At 40.8% G+C, this 15,754-nt stretch overlaps 1 protein-coding gene across 2 annotated transcripts; it reads left to right on the top strand.

Moving 5' to 3' along the window:
• The first annotated feature begins 1,017 nt into the window (after positions 1 to 1,017).
• On the top strand, positions 1,018 to 11,076 carry LOC146369517 (F-box only protein 15-like). 2 transcript variants are annotated; one of them, XM_084909727.1, is made up of 10 exons: positions 1,018 to 1,300; positions 1,394 to 1,456; positions 3,730 to 3,834; positions 4,249 to 4,470; positions 4,672 to 4,848; positions 7,807 to 7,930; positions 8,981 to 9,063; positions 9,243 to 9,388; positions 9,844 to 9,962; positions 10,607 to 11,076. In XM_084909727.1, exons 1-10 carry the CDS (start codon positions 1,098 to 1,100, stop codon positions 10,877 to 10,879), a joined length of 1,515 nt encoding a protein of 504 aa, XP_084765853.1. In that variant the 5' UTR covers positions 1,018 to 1,097; the 3' UTR covers positions 10,880 to 11,076. The 2 variants fall into 2 exon arrangements, with proteins under 2 accessions (XP_084765853.1, XP_084765852.1); XM_084909726.1 differs by having other exon boundaries at positions 1,391 to 1,456.
• Positions 11,077 to 15,754: the final 4,678 nt, after the last annotated feature.

Raw genomic sequence — 15,754 nt, 5'->3', positions numbered from 1 at the left:
GCTCCTGTAATTGCAAAGACAACAGAACCATCAAACTCAAATATAAATTTTATCCCTCAAAATTGAAATAAAGCTGATTCTTCTGTCCTCACACACTCAGGATCTGAAGTTGTTCTCTTACATTTTTTTCAGTATTACAGTACACTACAGTACTTTAATCCATAGTTCCTGATTAATGAGGAGCTACAAGGTACAAGCTGCTTTTTTTTTTTTTTTTTTTTTTTTTTAAAGTTACTGTCTTTATAGATGTGGCAAGAGACTGAAAACATGCTGTTGTTTGCACATATTTAATAATCAGCTCTGGACAGGAGCTGAAGCAGAGTGCAGCCTGTTGCTTTTACAGTATAATACTTGCAATAAAAGTACAGTAACAGTAATTAGTGACTGAGTAGCCCGGAGCGTTTCTCTTGATTTCTTTAGTCAGGGTAAATTCATTCACCTGCACGGGTTAGCTAAACGAACCCTGACAGCAGAGTCCTCATCTTAGCTAGCTAGGTCTCAGGACCGAGCTAAGGACGGTAGTTACGGATTAGCTTACAAACACGTTTAACTTACCGAAAAAGTGCAGCGGGGCCTCGGGTCCTTCTGTCGGGTAGTCCAGTTTACTGAAGAACACCTCAGGCTGTCAGGTTAAAACACTCGGTCGTGTTTTCGTAGCGTAAACGCTGGCACTCCTCTCAGAGCCTACGCTCTATCTGCTATTCCCGAACAGAGATACGCAAGTTTCTCCGTGACTGCAGCTGCCAGTCAAAGCTGTTATGATGACGTTTAACCCCAATTTAACATCACCGCGGTAGGAATTAGAATCAAACTTATGGGAGAGGAGACCCCTTGGACATCAATCAGCGTGATGAGAACTATTGATAACAAAAGAAAGAATCTTTGGAAAAAAATTATCTGAGGAGAATAAATTTATTTTAGTCTGACCCCAGTCCCATCCGCTAACATGGAGGAGGCGGGGTTTATGACCTATACTGCAGCCAGACACCAGGGGGCGATAGAGACGTTTTGGCTTCATTTTTGGGGAGCTATCGCGTCGTCCATGTTTTATACAGTCATTGTTGTGAACGCGATCAACAGCTTCAAACGGATCCATCATGGCGGAGAGAAAGAGTGAAATTTTCCGCAGTTTCCCCCAGACTCTGAACAAGTGGAACCAGCCAGGTCTGGAGAGACTGCAGCAGGGTCGCGGCAGAGGACAGCCAGGTCCCAGGCGACCGCGCAGAAGACAGACCGGCGGTCGGAGGTGGCCGAGTTCAGAGTCCCCAAACCAGAGGCAGTGTGGCGGGAATGAGCCCCGGTAAATACACCCCCCCTGTTAAGTTAATGTATTATTGAATTAAAATTTTGATTAAAAATGATTATGATTATTTTTCTCGTCATTTTTAAGTAGATGTCGAGAAGCACCGACAGACAACAAAAAAGCAGAATTTCCCAAAGTGAACTTGGTGGAAAGGTAAGCTAACCAGTGTTGGGCAAGTTATTTTGAAAAAGTATATTTACTTCTTTCATTTCACCTTTAGAAACTATTTATCTTATCTTGTCTTGTTTGGTATCATTTTTTTCAGGACAAACGCACATATCTGAATTTACAGTTAGTTTTTCATTTTGACATACTGTATTAACACAATTGATATAAAGTCAGACTAACACACAAAATCAGAATAGAAAAAATGTATTTTTACTGTAACAACCACAAACATGTTTTAAGAGTCATTTTCATAACATGAAATGCAAATATAATTGTAAATTTTAAAAACTTAAATACCTATAAAAACCTTTTTATAACCATTCAAGCTATTTACAGAACAATCAGGCGTTCTGCATCAATAAGATGCCACAGAAATTATTTGAGTCAATCCAAAAAATAATTTCTGTCCACTATAAGATAGAGGAGCACTTGACAGCAGGTGGTGTATCATTCGTACTGTTTCCCACCTTGAGCCAGCGTTTACACCAGGGGTGGGCGATAAACAAACAAGAGAGACGGGACTTGCTTCAGAAAAGCCGATCAGCTGATTGATCATTGATCAGTTTCATGATTGAAGTAGAAACAGGAGGGGGAGAGAATGAGAGAAGACGAAACAGCTGTGCAGCATAAAGACACAGAATAACTCCAGCTTTGTCTTTTTTCATTCTAGCTGAAGTCCGGGACAAACTGTGTTTCCTTTACAGCTCAATACGAAACGCGTAATATTTTCTCTGAATACGAGACAATTCCATTTTTTACGGGACGGTTGGAAACTCTACTAACTAACCTTATGAATAAAATAAAGTTTGCTCACTTCAACCACTGACAGTAACATCATAGCACCCACCCAGCTGTATAGAAACTCCATCATGCTAGCTAGTATGCAGTACGAGAAAAATAAACTACACCTAAACTTGGTTTATATCTGACCCAGATAGTCTGCAGTCATAACTTCTTACCTGAAATTCAGTTCCCCTGACACTCTGACCGGTGGGCGCCTCGGGTCTCTCCTCCTCCTGCCTTCCCTTTCCCTCATCCACCTGCCTCTGTGGAAGCTCTGCCATAGCCACCACCAAACAACTGAGTTATTCTTACACATCGACCAGCATCTGGCCAATCCACCACCTTTCATTGTTTATACTGTTACAAAAAAAAAAAAAAATCATCGGCCCATAAAAACGAAAAATCACCATCGGCCCATCGGGAAAATGCCCGGTATGCCTGATGGCCAGTCCAGCTATGGTCGTGTCATCAGTTAACCCTTCGCATGCCAGCTGTGGCACGCGTGCCTAGGGTTGCCGACCCCTGGTTTACACTGTAATCTGTCTTGGTGGCTTTTTGGCAGCAACAGTGACATTCAACAGTCGCCTCATTGTTCTGACACACAAAACAAAATGATCGTCTTCACAACCCACTAACTGCACACTCCAAAGATGCTAAGTGTCACAAATCTCTCACATCTCAAAACACACTCTCTCGCTTTCTTTGTTTTTTTTCCTTTTTTGGTGGCAAGATTTCTTGCAAGCGCTTTTTTTAGAAAACAATTTTTCCTTTCAGTAGACATAACCATAATATTCAGGAAAAAACATCACAAATATTTTATTTTAATCATAACTCTGGTTTTTTTCAACACAATTTAAAAACTGGAATGTTGTTTAAAGTCCCCACTTTTAACACAAAATAGACACTCAGGGTTGTCTTGGGTTGACATAGCATCTTATTGCTATGTCATCTTAAACTGGTCATGTGATTGGTTTGCCATGACTACTTTATTCTTCCTCAGCCAATCAGCAGCACTTGTGTGCTGCCAGGAAGCTGTCTTCAGCTCCTAGTTAGCTGAAGACAGCTTCAATAGTCTGTGTGTTGAAAAATAGTAACGTGTCTGCATCACATTTTCTTGTTAGTAACAGTAACTTCATTATAACAATAGAAATAGTAATTAGTTAAATTACTAGTTTCTGAAAAAAGTAACGCTGTTAGTAACGCCGCTACTGTTAATGCCGTTATTTCTATCACTGAAGTTAACATTGACTCTAATGGCAATAATGGAATCAATACTGTAGATATTTGGATCAATCTGCCCACTCCCAGGCCGCACAAAGGCCCAGGATAACATAACTGAGGATATTTGGACTGTGAATCATGCAAAATCATGCACAGTAGGGCTCCTTTAAAAGGTACAGGTAAATTTTTGCGACCGGCACAAAAATCCTAAATTTCTGAGGCCTCACTGTGTTTTCTGCTCATCTTTTCTCCAGGTTGCCGTCTGAGATTCTGCGCAAGATTCTGGCGTACCTGGACGTGTCCTCGCTGTTCTGCATCAGCCACGTCAGCAAGCTCTTCTACCAGCTCACCAATGACGAGTAAGACGAAGCACACCTGCACAGCCTTGCATCGGATGGGTTCAGCAGTATATCCTGAATTTTACACGCCCGGATTTCCAGCAGTGCCTGCATCTCAGTTTAGTTTTCATTAAATGTGGACTGTGTTAAATATGCAGGGCTCTATGAAGCAGCTGAAAGTGTTTAATACTTTTTAAAAATGTAAATGAAACAAACAGATCTGTGATTGTTTTCTGTCCTAAAAAATTGGGAGGACGTTTTAAATTCACAACATCAAAACCTGCCGAGCTGCAACATGAACACAGCCTAGAAACACTTGGAGTAATACACCCTTGCAGCCAGCAGGTGGAAGGATTCATCTACCCACCAGGTGGTGAGATTAGAAGCTCCTGCACAAACAGCAGAAACATGCGAAAGAAACATTTTTCTCTCCAGCATCTTGTGGTACAGGATCTACATGTCAAAGTTTGGGTGGAAGCCAAAAGCGGCGGGCAACGTGGCGGTGAAGATGGAGCCAGCGGAGGATCGATCGACGAGCTGCTGGAAGTTGATGTACTTCAGGATGATAACTGGGCGAGAGATGAACAAGTGGAGAGGAGAGCTGAGAGACATCGGCCCATTCACCGGCCTACCCCAGCAGACTGAGTGGGTGCTCAGGTACAAGCCGCTGCCTCTTCAGGTTATTCCAAAAGTGTTTCTGTTTCTTTATTTCAGGCTCGACTAGTCGGTTTCATGAGTTTGTGACCCATAACTGGATAAATGGTTGTTTAAGTCACTAAAACGGTTCCTGGTTGAACTCCAGGGCGGCCCGTGTTTCCTGTCTGTGTAATAAAGATTTTATTCACTGGATTTTTGCAGGAAACTGAATGTGGGCTGGGAGCTGATGCTGCACACTCACTGGGGTCAGGTGGTCGTGCTGGAGCAAAGCCGAGGGCACTACTTCGAGTCCTCCATGATTGTCCACTGGAGCGGAGGCTGCCTTCCATCCTACCAAGACATCAACAGCATCCAGCTCTACGGAGTCAGGAAGGAGAAGTAAGACGGCCACAGAGCTGTATCTCTGTGTTATTCTCTATATTTAAGAATAATAATAATAAGACAAAACTGGAACCCAGGGCCAATTTATACAAAAAGTCAAAGGTGTCAGTGAGCAGGCAGCATTCAAGAGCACTGAAGGCTGTCTCTGAAAGACTGCAGTCTGAGAGTTGGATAGTAAGTTTTTATCTGTGGAAGGTAGAATCTGAGATGGGATGTAAGAGAAGATCAGATAAATCCTGGGAGGCAAGAGCATGGAGGGATTTATAGGTGAGGAGAAGGATTTTAACCCTTTAAGACCTACCATAGAACCAAGTCCGCCAGAGCTTACTTTATATTTTTACATGCTGTGGAGCCATTTCTGGGAGCATTTCAAGTTGCTATACATCAATACAACCATTATAGCCCAAATTTTAATAATATGTATGCATTAAGTCCATAGTAACTACATAAATTGCAAAAAAAAAAAGTGCAATAAACTACAAAAAATGTGAAAATTGTTGTTTTTTTGGTTTTTTTTACACATATTTCTACTTAGAGAAATTTAAGAGGTTTATCCCTCAAAACTTTAAATACAAAAAAAGTTGCAAAAAATAGTTTACAACAACAGGAAATTTATTTTGAGTGCCTTCATAGTTTTATTTTTGAGATACACCAATTTTTATATACTGCAGAAAAAACGAAAAACAATCCTATAATGCAAATTTGCAGAGAAAACAGCATGTGCATAAAAATAAACTATTTAAAGCAGTGCAATTCGAGTTCTAAGCATCCTAGAAACTATTCAGAAAAGCATAAAGTCAAACATGACTTTTAAAAACACCAGTAAAGGCTTATAAGGCCTACAAGTAAAAAACTACATTTTCCGCGAAAATGACATCACTTCCGGTTTCGGGGAGGACATGCGATAGTTCACACTGACGTCTATTTCAATGTAGGAAGTGTTGTGAACAGCTGATCGGATTAGCAAATCCCGTTTCTGGAATATTATGTTTTTGTTCCTGCAAGCGCTTTTTATGCAATTTTTGCAAAGCTTTACGTGGAAGGAAACCATGACCTAGCACAAGCTGATGGCATAAGTTGTAAGTACAACACATCTGGTTTCATATGCAAAAAAAATTATTGCGCTAGATTACGTGGTTCCGGTTCTACCGGGATTTAAAAATAGTTACGCAAAACGGAGCGTGCCCGCTCCAACCGGCTTTGAAGGGTTAAAGGAAATTTGGGAGTTTACTGACAGTAGGGCTGCCACAAACGATTATTGTGATAGTCGACTAATCAGATCATGCATCCATTGGACTTAAAACATACAGCTCATTGCACCAGCATGCATCTGCTGTTTATAACTATCATTAGCTTACAGCTTTAGGTGTTTAAGGTATGTGCTAACTTAAAAAAAAAAAAAAAAAAAAAAAAAAAACTATGATCGTTTATTAAACTTTTAATGAATTTTGCAGACTGTCTCGGTAGAGTTTAAAGTCAGCCGTCTGCTTCTTGCCCCCTCAAATATAACAGGACACCGGAGTAAATTCTCTACCATCTCACACTTCTGTTTAATCAGTGTTCTGTTTGATTCAGCTATGTGAAAACTATAACTTTATTCTCACCAGACCAATTTACTCAGGAACAAATAAAACACTGAAAAAAAGCCATACAATAACATTTTTAATTTATCTAAGTGACTTGTATATCATGTTTAACCTGAGTAGTGAAAGACCGCGGGGGGTTTGAAAACGATGTGCCGGGAGTCCGCTGTTCTCGCTGGCTTTAGTGAGCCTTGAGTCCCCGGCTAGCTATTGAGCTAGTGGGTAACAGACGTCTCCGAAAACGTTGGGGCGCTTTTTGCAAATATTTGTCTTAATAAATCGAGCAGATATTTGAAGTTTACACAGCTACATTCTTGCCTGAAAATATCTTGCGTTTATTTTGTAACCCAGAAAGAGTAATAAGAGTAATATTAAAACTAAGTAGCGGCTGCCATTGTTGGAAACTAGAATTGGCTGGGCCGCGCTGTAAATTCTGGGATAGGTTGGGCCACGAAGGATACACCTGTTACATCTGGGGAAAATTTGTCGGCCGCATTTGTCGGAGTCCTCAAATTTGGACAGCCTTCGTCGCGTCGCAGTAACGTAATCTGCCTACAAATGGGGCCTCCGAAGGCTGCGGCTCCTGAATTTGGACACAGCTGCGATACTGGACGCTGCTGCTTCTTTGGCGTTTAATGGCAGCAGGCATCCTTGTAGATGCATCTTTTATTACACTCTTAAATCCTACTACTTATTCCTGCGTCTTTCAGGGTCTTACAAAGCCTCAAACGGCGTGTCAACGTAATCGTGGCAGCTCTAACTGACTGTCAGCGAAGGCATGTAAGACCTCCAAGCAAAGTCCTGAGCCAAGGGCAGCATGTGGAGGGCTTTGATAGGCAGAGCACTCCAGGCTGGAGGTGATGAAGGTGTGATTGAGGGTTTCGTGCCTGAGAGGACGAGCCGAGTCTGGAGATGTTCTGTAGTTGCTAGCAGGAAGTTCTAGACATGAATTTAATGAGGTTTAGACAAACAGGGTTGTGGACCTCTGGTGATGGCTAGATGGAGTATCCACCCATATTAAGGAGCAGATCGACCATGTTCCAGAGTAACGACGGACCATCATTGACCTCTAAAACTGCAACAGTGAGCTGGACGTCGTCAACTGATCACAAAAAGTGAAAACTGATACTCAACACCTTCATGGAAACAATGTTAATGTTAAATGTTTTTACTTTTTATTTAACTGACTTCATTTTATTTGTTTATTTATTTATTTTTATTTTTTTAATCAATGTGTGTTGAGTGTGTGTGTGTGTGTGTGTGTGTGTGTGTGTGTGTGTGTGTATATATATATCAAATTCATTCATCCTTTTGTATTCTGTCAGTAATTAAATTTGATGGTCAGGTCAGGTGTGCTCTCCTCCTCCTCCAGGCTGGCATGGCGCTCTCTGATTTTAAACCTGGATATGAGGACCCATCCGTATGAGCTCATCGGCAAAGACGGACAGATCAGGCTTGCGTGTCTGTCGCCGGGAGTCGTCATCGGCTTCTGGAGGGTAAATATTTAACAAAACTCTTTAAAGGAACAAAAACGTTTCTGTGGCTCAGGAGTTTTAAATGCATGTGTTGTAAGTTTAGATGCACATTTCATAATCTGTTTAACATCTCATGTTTATCTGCTGATTATTAAATTAGTTTTAAATCAAGGTGGGAATTTAACGTGTTAATTGCAATTAATTTGAAGAAAGGCGTTTTCCAGTTAGGTCCTTTCGAGACGTCAGTCTTTATTCAGTGGCTGATGAGCTGCAACACATCTCAGCTGCGGCTTATGAGGCAGACCTGAAACACAGGAGAAAAAGCTCTCACATGGGGAGAGCCTCTAGAGGTCAGCGACCCTAACCGTCACATAGTAACAAAAAGTAGAACTGCACTGAGCTCTGAGAATGTGAACAGGCTAGTTTGTCTAAGTTGACAGTAATTGGCTGAAAGAGAAGGACCGTAAATGAGAATGGAGGTATTGTGAGTCCAGTGGGGTTTTGTTGTTTGTTTGTTTTTGTTTTTTTTCCACTGAAATGGTCGATGATCACACCGTTTTAATCTAATGTACAAAATAAAGTTGGCTAAGGTTACTCTGAGTTCAAAGGTGAAGCTGGTCAAATACCCTTTTTGTTTCTGCGTTTTTTCTTTTTTTTCTTTTTTTTTTTATTAAGAAGAAAAACTGCACTTTATGTTGAATTTTTTATTATTATTTAAAGACAATACCATTTTGAAAATGTACTTAAAGTATTTAAAATAAGTCTGCTTAATTTTGGCTAGGGATGTTATTTTTTTTCTTTCTGTTTTGCATTGAAATGCAGTTTTTCTTATGTGATGAAATGTGATTGTTCAAGATTAATTATTTAATTACAAAGAGTCCCACCCCTAGTTTTAATTCCTGAGTGAATTTCTGTGTGTTTAAATGCAGTTTTTCCTGTTGGTGTCCCTAAAATAACAGAACATCTTTAAGTAGTTCTTCTGCAGTGAAGCCTCTAATTCTGTAACGTTAACTTGTATGTTTTTAGTAGAATAAAATTAATTATAAAAGTAAAAGAAGATTCTGTGTGCAGGGTCGGGGCAACATAGCATTCATCATGATCAACCTGCACTTCCACAAGCTGGTGGAGAAGATTCTGCTGGGATCTCCAGTCTGGTAAGTTTAAGGAAGTGGTCCTGCTTTAAAACAGAGGCCAGCATCAGTAGCCTGGCTTTCCTGTGATGCCAAATAATATTAACAATAAATGGGCCGGATTTGTACGTCTGTCATGAGTTTAAGAGAAACTTTGTTTAATATTCAGTTTTGTGTTAACGCTCATTTGTCCCTTCCTGCAGCCCATATTCCGAACCTTTGGACCCGCCCCCCGTGGACGACCGTGACCCTAAATTTGGTCTCCACGGCTACACTCTGCACTTCGTCCTGCACAATACCAGGACCCAGATCATGTCGGGACACTTTTGCCGGCTCTCCTGCAGCACAAGTAATCACGGAGTAATGAGATTACATTCCCTGTTAAGCAGGGAGTCTTTCACAAATGAGCAGATGTAACTTTTTGTTTGTTTGTTTTTGTTTTTTGTTAATTAAAACACGCCAAGAAACTGCACTTTAGACTCGGATCTTAGGATTTACACTCATTTCTGTTTCCTTACATTTGCGCTGCATTGAGTTATACATTGACTTGTTCTTATAATGTCAGATAAAGACTAGGGGTGGGCGCCATGTTGTCTGTCGAGGTTTTTTTTTTTTTTTTTTTTTTTTTTTTTTTTAAACAGCTGTTTTTTACACCGTGTGTAACGACATCGGTAACTTCCATCCTGTCACATGGAGTGCAGATGGTCACACTTGGTGGATTCACATTATGGAAACTCTAAAGTCAACAAACTGAGGAGTAAGTGAAAAATCTTAAATCACCAACACTCTCTGTCCTGTGGTCAGTTCAACAGGGACTTGCTGAGATGAAGGTCATCAGCAGGACTAACGTGTCCCAGCACCGATCACTGTCTGGAAGCATCCATGTGCCCTGGAAGTGGGAGAAGCTGGAAGGCTCGGTAGAGGTACAGCCGTCTGACACACATGATTCAGAGATTTATAGTGCTGTGCAGAGGTCTCGAGCTACTTCTCAACAAGGTGACATAGGATTTTGAAATGCCAGTGTGTATTTTTTATTTATTTTTTTACGGTTTTATCTTCCATTTATCCAGTTTGCTCTTTTTTTTTAATTTTTTAATTTTATTTTTTTTTTTAGAGACTCACTGCAAATCATGCTGAAAGACATTTTTTGGCTAACAGCTCTCTGGGAATCACCTTGGTGCAAAAATACAGTTTTATGTCAGTTTGTGTTATCGTTGGCTAAAATGGTTTCCTTGCTGAGTTGGATGTAGACACAATACAGCTTCATCCTGTGAGCTTGAATGATTCACAGGTCGGTGTGAATTGCCCTAACAACGGAAAAACCTTATAACGCCAAATTACAAAGAAATGAGGGTTGGCTCAAGACTTCTGCACAGTACAGACAAAGAAACCAATTGTGTGCAAATGTTTGAACTCGTGCAGACGTGTTTTACACATGTGATGTCTGAGTTTAAGCTGCAGTTAAAGTGTGATGTTGCGTGTGTTAACGTTGTTGTGTGATATGTTGTGTGATGTTGGTGTGAATAACTAAGCGCGCCGTGACGTCTCGCTCTGACTCTGTCTTCAGAACTGCTGCGTCATGACGTTGACCCTGCTGGACGAGTTCCAGAAACCCTTCTGGTGCGTCAGCACCCCGGTTACCATCTCCATGGTGAAGAAGTCGCAGTCGTTGGGCTACAGCGGCACCGACTTCCTGATGGTGTACCGCAGCTCTGAGGGGCAGGTGAAGATGAAACTGGTCTGGCTGAAAGAACAGCAGCAGTTCTTCCTCGTCGGCCTCACGCTTTACGTCTCCATCCTCAAAGTCAACGCTCACTTCAGCACCAAGTACAAAAGCTGAACTGGTCCAGTTTCACATGTTTGTCTGTTTTGAATTAAAAGATAAAAGTTTTTTATTTTAATTTCAGAGAAGAGATTCTGGTGTTAATTTTATTCATTGAGACTGTGTGAGTGCTTTTGTTCTGGCCTATGGTTTGACGCACAGTCATGTGACAGGATCTCATGTGTAGAATAAACTGCACATTTATTTCATTGGAATTGGGTTTGTTTGTTTTTATTTTTGAGAAGCACTTTGCAGATTAAATATAATTTACATTAAAACCTTCTGTTGTGTGTCCCTTTATTTTATCCTAAATGACTGAAACTGGGAATTATGGATCCCAGTCAGTGGGAGAAAAGCATGAATCAGTCCAGCTCATCTTCCTTTTGCTTCAGACTTCTTTAAGAGCAATAAACTCAAAGGGTTAGCCAGTAAAGCCAGTCAGATGGATGTATGAGTATAAATGTGTGAAGAACTCGCTAAAGATCCATACAAAAAGCTGGAGCTTCAGGTGTGACATGCTCTCTGACCTCCACGTCTTCATCATTGACTGAGTCTCATTGAAGGCTTCCCTCATCTCTGGGGAAGTGATCTACTCATGAGAAAATAAGTACAGTCAATCTGATCTTTATTTCCTCCTTCAGAGGTCAAAGGGTTGGTGTCAGCTGCATTTAAAGAACTACAAAAGGCTCTTTCTGGTTTCACGGTCAGGCATGAGGCTTTCTATGGCTGCTGCTTCAGCTTCAGCAGGTGCTCCCATCACATCTTCCTGCTTCCTCAGTTTATTAATGATGTTAGGAGGCAGAATGGAGCGTGCAGACAAACCCTCAGACTGAGGCCTGCAGTTCAAATAATTTGATGAAGCGTGGCATCTGTATGCCTCAGCAGCCCATCTGTGCAACAGAGTTTACAACAGAAGGCTGACGAATTATTAATATTTTTAGTTTGATTCGCTCTTCAGTGAGCTCCATAATGTTCGTGATCTTACATGAGAGAAGAAAACTGAAGGAATAAGAGCGCACAACACAACTGCAGCAACTTAAAAGCAAAAATTGACTTTAAAAGAAAATTCAACAAAGTAAGAAAAGAGGGGTTTCCAGTTACATGTTTGGATAAATTTCCTGCAGACGTCTGAATTGAACTTTAGTCACACAACTCGCACATGCTGTTATCGGACAAAAGGTGCCGCTGTTCTTAAACCACAGCTCAGCTGGGTTTTTAAACTGTCACACAATCCATGTAGATGTGTAAGAATAGAAAACTGGCTGTGTCAATTTAACAAGTTCAGAGTGTGAAACTTACAGTTTTCTATTTTCTCATTTTTAATGTAAATGCTTTTATTTTCTCATAACTCGAGTTTTTATTTAATTAAAATATTTTTTCGCATCTAGTTTTGGTTAATGATAACTAGCCTGATGTTAAACAACAAGCTGGGCTTAAATAATGAATACAGGACAGGAAGTGACTCATATGCATCATTAAATAATTTTTTTGGTGAGCAACACACGGTGGTGTTAAATGGAGACGGCTTCGTTTTTGTTGGCAGACGTGAACTTAAAACATCGAAGCAGAAGTTGTAAAAACTCTTTGTGGACAGAGAGAGATGGAGGAGCTGTGAGACTTCACTTATAAACAAACGCTGCTGCAGAGCCCGTTTGTGTACACGAGAGAAAATAATGTACTAAAGCCGAGCTCTGTTTCACTGGCTGCTCAAAATACAGTTTCAGAGACAAGTCTGAGGTTTACCCACCAAATAAACAAAAATCTCCCTGCATCACTCGATGCTCGTGCTGCAGTCTGCAGCTTGTTTTTCAGAGAGAAACAAAGCTGGAAGAGGCTAAAAAGTAAAGATGTTTCTGAGCTATCACGTGTAATTTAGAGAGTAGCTCTTTATGCAGGGGAAAGTTTAGAAGAATGATTTGTCGCATCCACACAGACTCCGTGCAGGTCCAGCAAACTGCAGCACTCTTCATGGCTGTTTTCTCTCACAGGTGATGTGTTAGTTCAAGATGATGAGATATAGATAAAACTCATCCAGAAAGTGTTTACAGAGCTTCAGTTTTTCTACATTTTGTTGTATTTAAACCGTATTTTTTATGTTTTATTTTTAATAAATAGGACGCTCACGCAGACTTTTTTCCGTGTTGTCATTTTGGAGTATTGTCTGGAAAATATTGAGGTGAAAAAGGCAAAATGTGGAACAACTGAAGCGCTGTGAGTAGTAGTGAAGGGAAACAGCCATGAAGAATGCTGCAGTTTGTTAGACCTGATTTCTGTCCCATCACTGAAGTCTGCAGAGTTTTCAGACCTAACACAGAGCAGAGCACACACATGGTCAGTCTTAACGTTCAGCTGTTGTTTTAATGCAACATCAAGTCATTAAAAACATTCAGTGTTTGTTCATTTATGTTTACAACCTCTACTTTTTCAACCTTTTGTAAATACTTGAATCAGGACAAGTGAACTCTGTGTGTTTTCTGGGACTGAGTAGATTTTTAAAGTGACCTTTGAGTGACTCAAAAGTATCTGTAGGATTATTTTGTGTCTGTGTTACGGCCCTAGCAGGGCCTCCTCCTGAAGGTGCCTGTGTGGGCGTGTCCTACAATCTCTTCTGCCTGAGGTGCCACCTTTCTCTTTTACACAGCTGACTCACGTCAGTAATTAAAGGTATTTAAGCCCAGGGAACGGTGAGCTCTGGGCCAGAGTGCCATGTTAGTGGTTGCAGCTGGTGAGCTGTGTTTTTGCTGTTTACTGCTAGTGAGCTGTGTTTTTGCTGTTTACTGCTAGTGAGCTGTGTTTTTGCTGTTTACTGCTAGTGAGCTGCGTTTTTGCTGTTTACTGCTAGTGAGCTGCGTTTGGTGATTGTTTAGTCCTGCCAGTGTTTGGTGACTAAACTCTTTTTTGACTTACTCTTCAGTTTATTGACCAACGCCTGAGTTTTGTTTTGTTTTGTTTCTTTAAATGGTGATAGCGGCTTGACCGTCTCTTTTAGTTAGTATTTGATAGAAACTTTAATAAAACTCTTTAACCAGTTTGCCTCTGTCTCCTTTTTCTGACCCGGACACTTTTTGTTACTTCCCCTTCATCGCCTGGACCCTTTTAGGGGAACGTAACATCTGCACTAAATCATTGTGTGTGTTTATTAATAAGCTTAAAAAGTTTGATGTTGTCTCCTCTATCTAAGGGCTGCGTGATTCCTTCTTGACAAGCAGAAATGTGAAAAACCTTCAGCTTTTATAGGCTCGAATAAAAACTTTAGATTTAAAATCAGCTTTAAAATCATCTCGGCTCTTTTTGAGAAATCTTCATCGTGTCGTCCTGCTTCAGAACTACTAAAACGTCTTCAGCTCATCACGTGTCATTTCCTTCAGAGTGTTTGAAAGAAATAGTTTGTAATTTAATTTTCACATTAGTTAAAGTTTACAAGAAAATCCCAAAAGGTTGATTCTGTCCATCTGGACGTAACACAAGTCCATTGATCAAAGACCACTGATCAATGGCTATGAGTACCATTCACACAGAGTTGGGGAATCGCTGCAATCGCGTCATTGTAAGGTGGCGAAAGATGTACCAGAAGTCATGGCAAAGCCTCCGCCGTGTTTAACACATGGCTGCAGACACTCACTGTTGAACCTCCCTCCTGGCCTCCTCCATACATACTGACAATAATGTGAGTCAAAAATTTCAAATATGTTTTCATGACTCCATCAGACCTACTGCCACTGATTTTCAGTCCAGTTCATGTATAATTCAGCGAACCTCAGGTCAGAGTGAAGCGGCTTAAACAAACAAAAAGAAATAATTCTTCTAAAATGGTCCAGTGTAAGGACTGGAAAGGCAGCTAATGTCTGAAAAAAGAAGCTTTGAAAGACCTTCAGAAAGCTGAAGAACTACTGCTGGAAACCACTTTAAAGAATCAGAAGAAAGTCTGGCTCCTGGGACACAAATTATCAAGAGATGAGGGGTGGCTCAAGACTTTTGCACAGCACTGAATACCAAAAATGTGAGTCATCTGCTCAACAGTTGAAGCTTGACTCAAACTGGGTCATGCAGCAGGTGAACAACCCCAAGCAAAGCAGCTGATCTCCAACAGAATGACTGAAATGCTGCTGCAGGACCCTCGAGCAACGCTGTGAACAAGAGGGGTCCAAAATTCCTTCACAGTGATGTGAGACGAGTCACAAAGGGAAACAGTTTCTGCAGGTAGTTACTGCTACAGCTGCTGAATCATTGACTGTGGACTCCGTTTTTCACAGCACTGCAGAGTCCTGTAAGAACAGATTTAATCAAAAATGCAAACGCAGCCCTGCTGAATGACTAAAAGGATTGAAGTCTGCAGTTTGAAACACAAACCGGAGACTTGAATGTCACTTTGGAGATAAAGTCTCAGATAATTCTGTTAAACTTTCTAATGAGCTTCACTTCAGCTCACACAGGGCTGGTGGGCCAGTAATGGTAAGTCATGGCGGTTAACTGCAATACACAAGACCCAACAGTACTGCTCCGGCATCTGATGATGAAACCACGCTGTATCCTCTGGTTGGTGTTTTCTGATTTTAGTGCTACTCAGTTTACTGAAACATTACATCAGGAAGTGCAGCACAGAGGCTTGTTAGCACAGCTGGTTCCTGTTGATTGAATCATCTATTGCTCCAACTCAAAGCAGGTAGTTTTTGTTATTACTGTACAGTTTTATGTGTCCTGGTGGTTAAGTTATTTTGTAATCAGCTGCCCATCGTGTCTTTATTACTTTAGGAAGTTTGCATACAGGTAACATATCAATGCAGTCACTGAAATGAAAATGAAATACGAAGGGACTCAAATACGAAGGGAAACTGCAGCAAATTTTTTGGGGGGGTGCTAATGTGGGACATAAAAAAAGACTGATGACATTAT

This window comes from Perissodus microlepis, chromosome 17, assembly GCF_051167445.1.
Source record: "Perissodus microlepis isolate ML-2025 ecotype Zambia chromosome 17, ASM5116744v1, whole genome shotgun sequence".
Lineage (NCBI taxonomy): Eukaryota > Metazoa > Chordata > Actinopteri > Cichliformes > Cichlidae > Perissodus > Perissodus microlepis.
The sequence above is the reverse complement of the archived record's forward strand: the minus strand, read 5'-3'. Positions and strand labels throughout refer to the sequence as shown.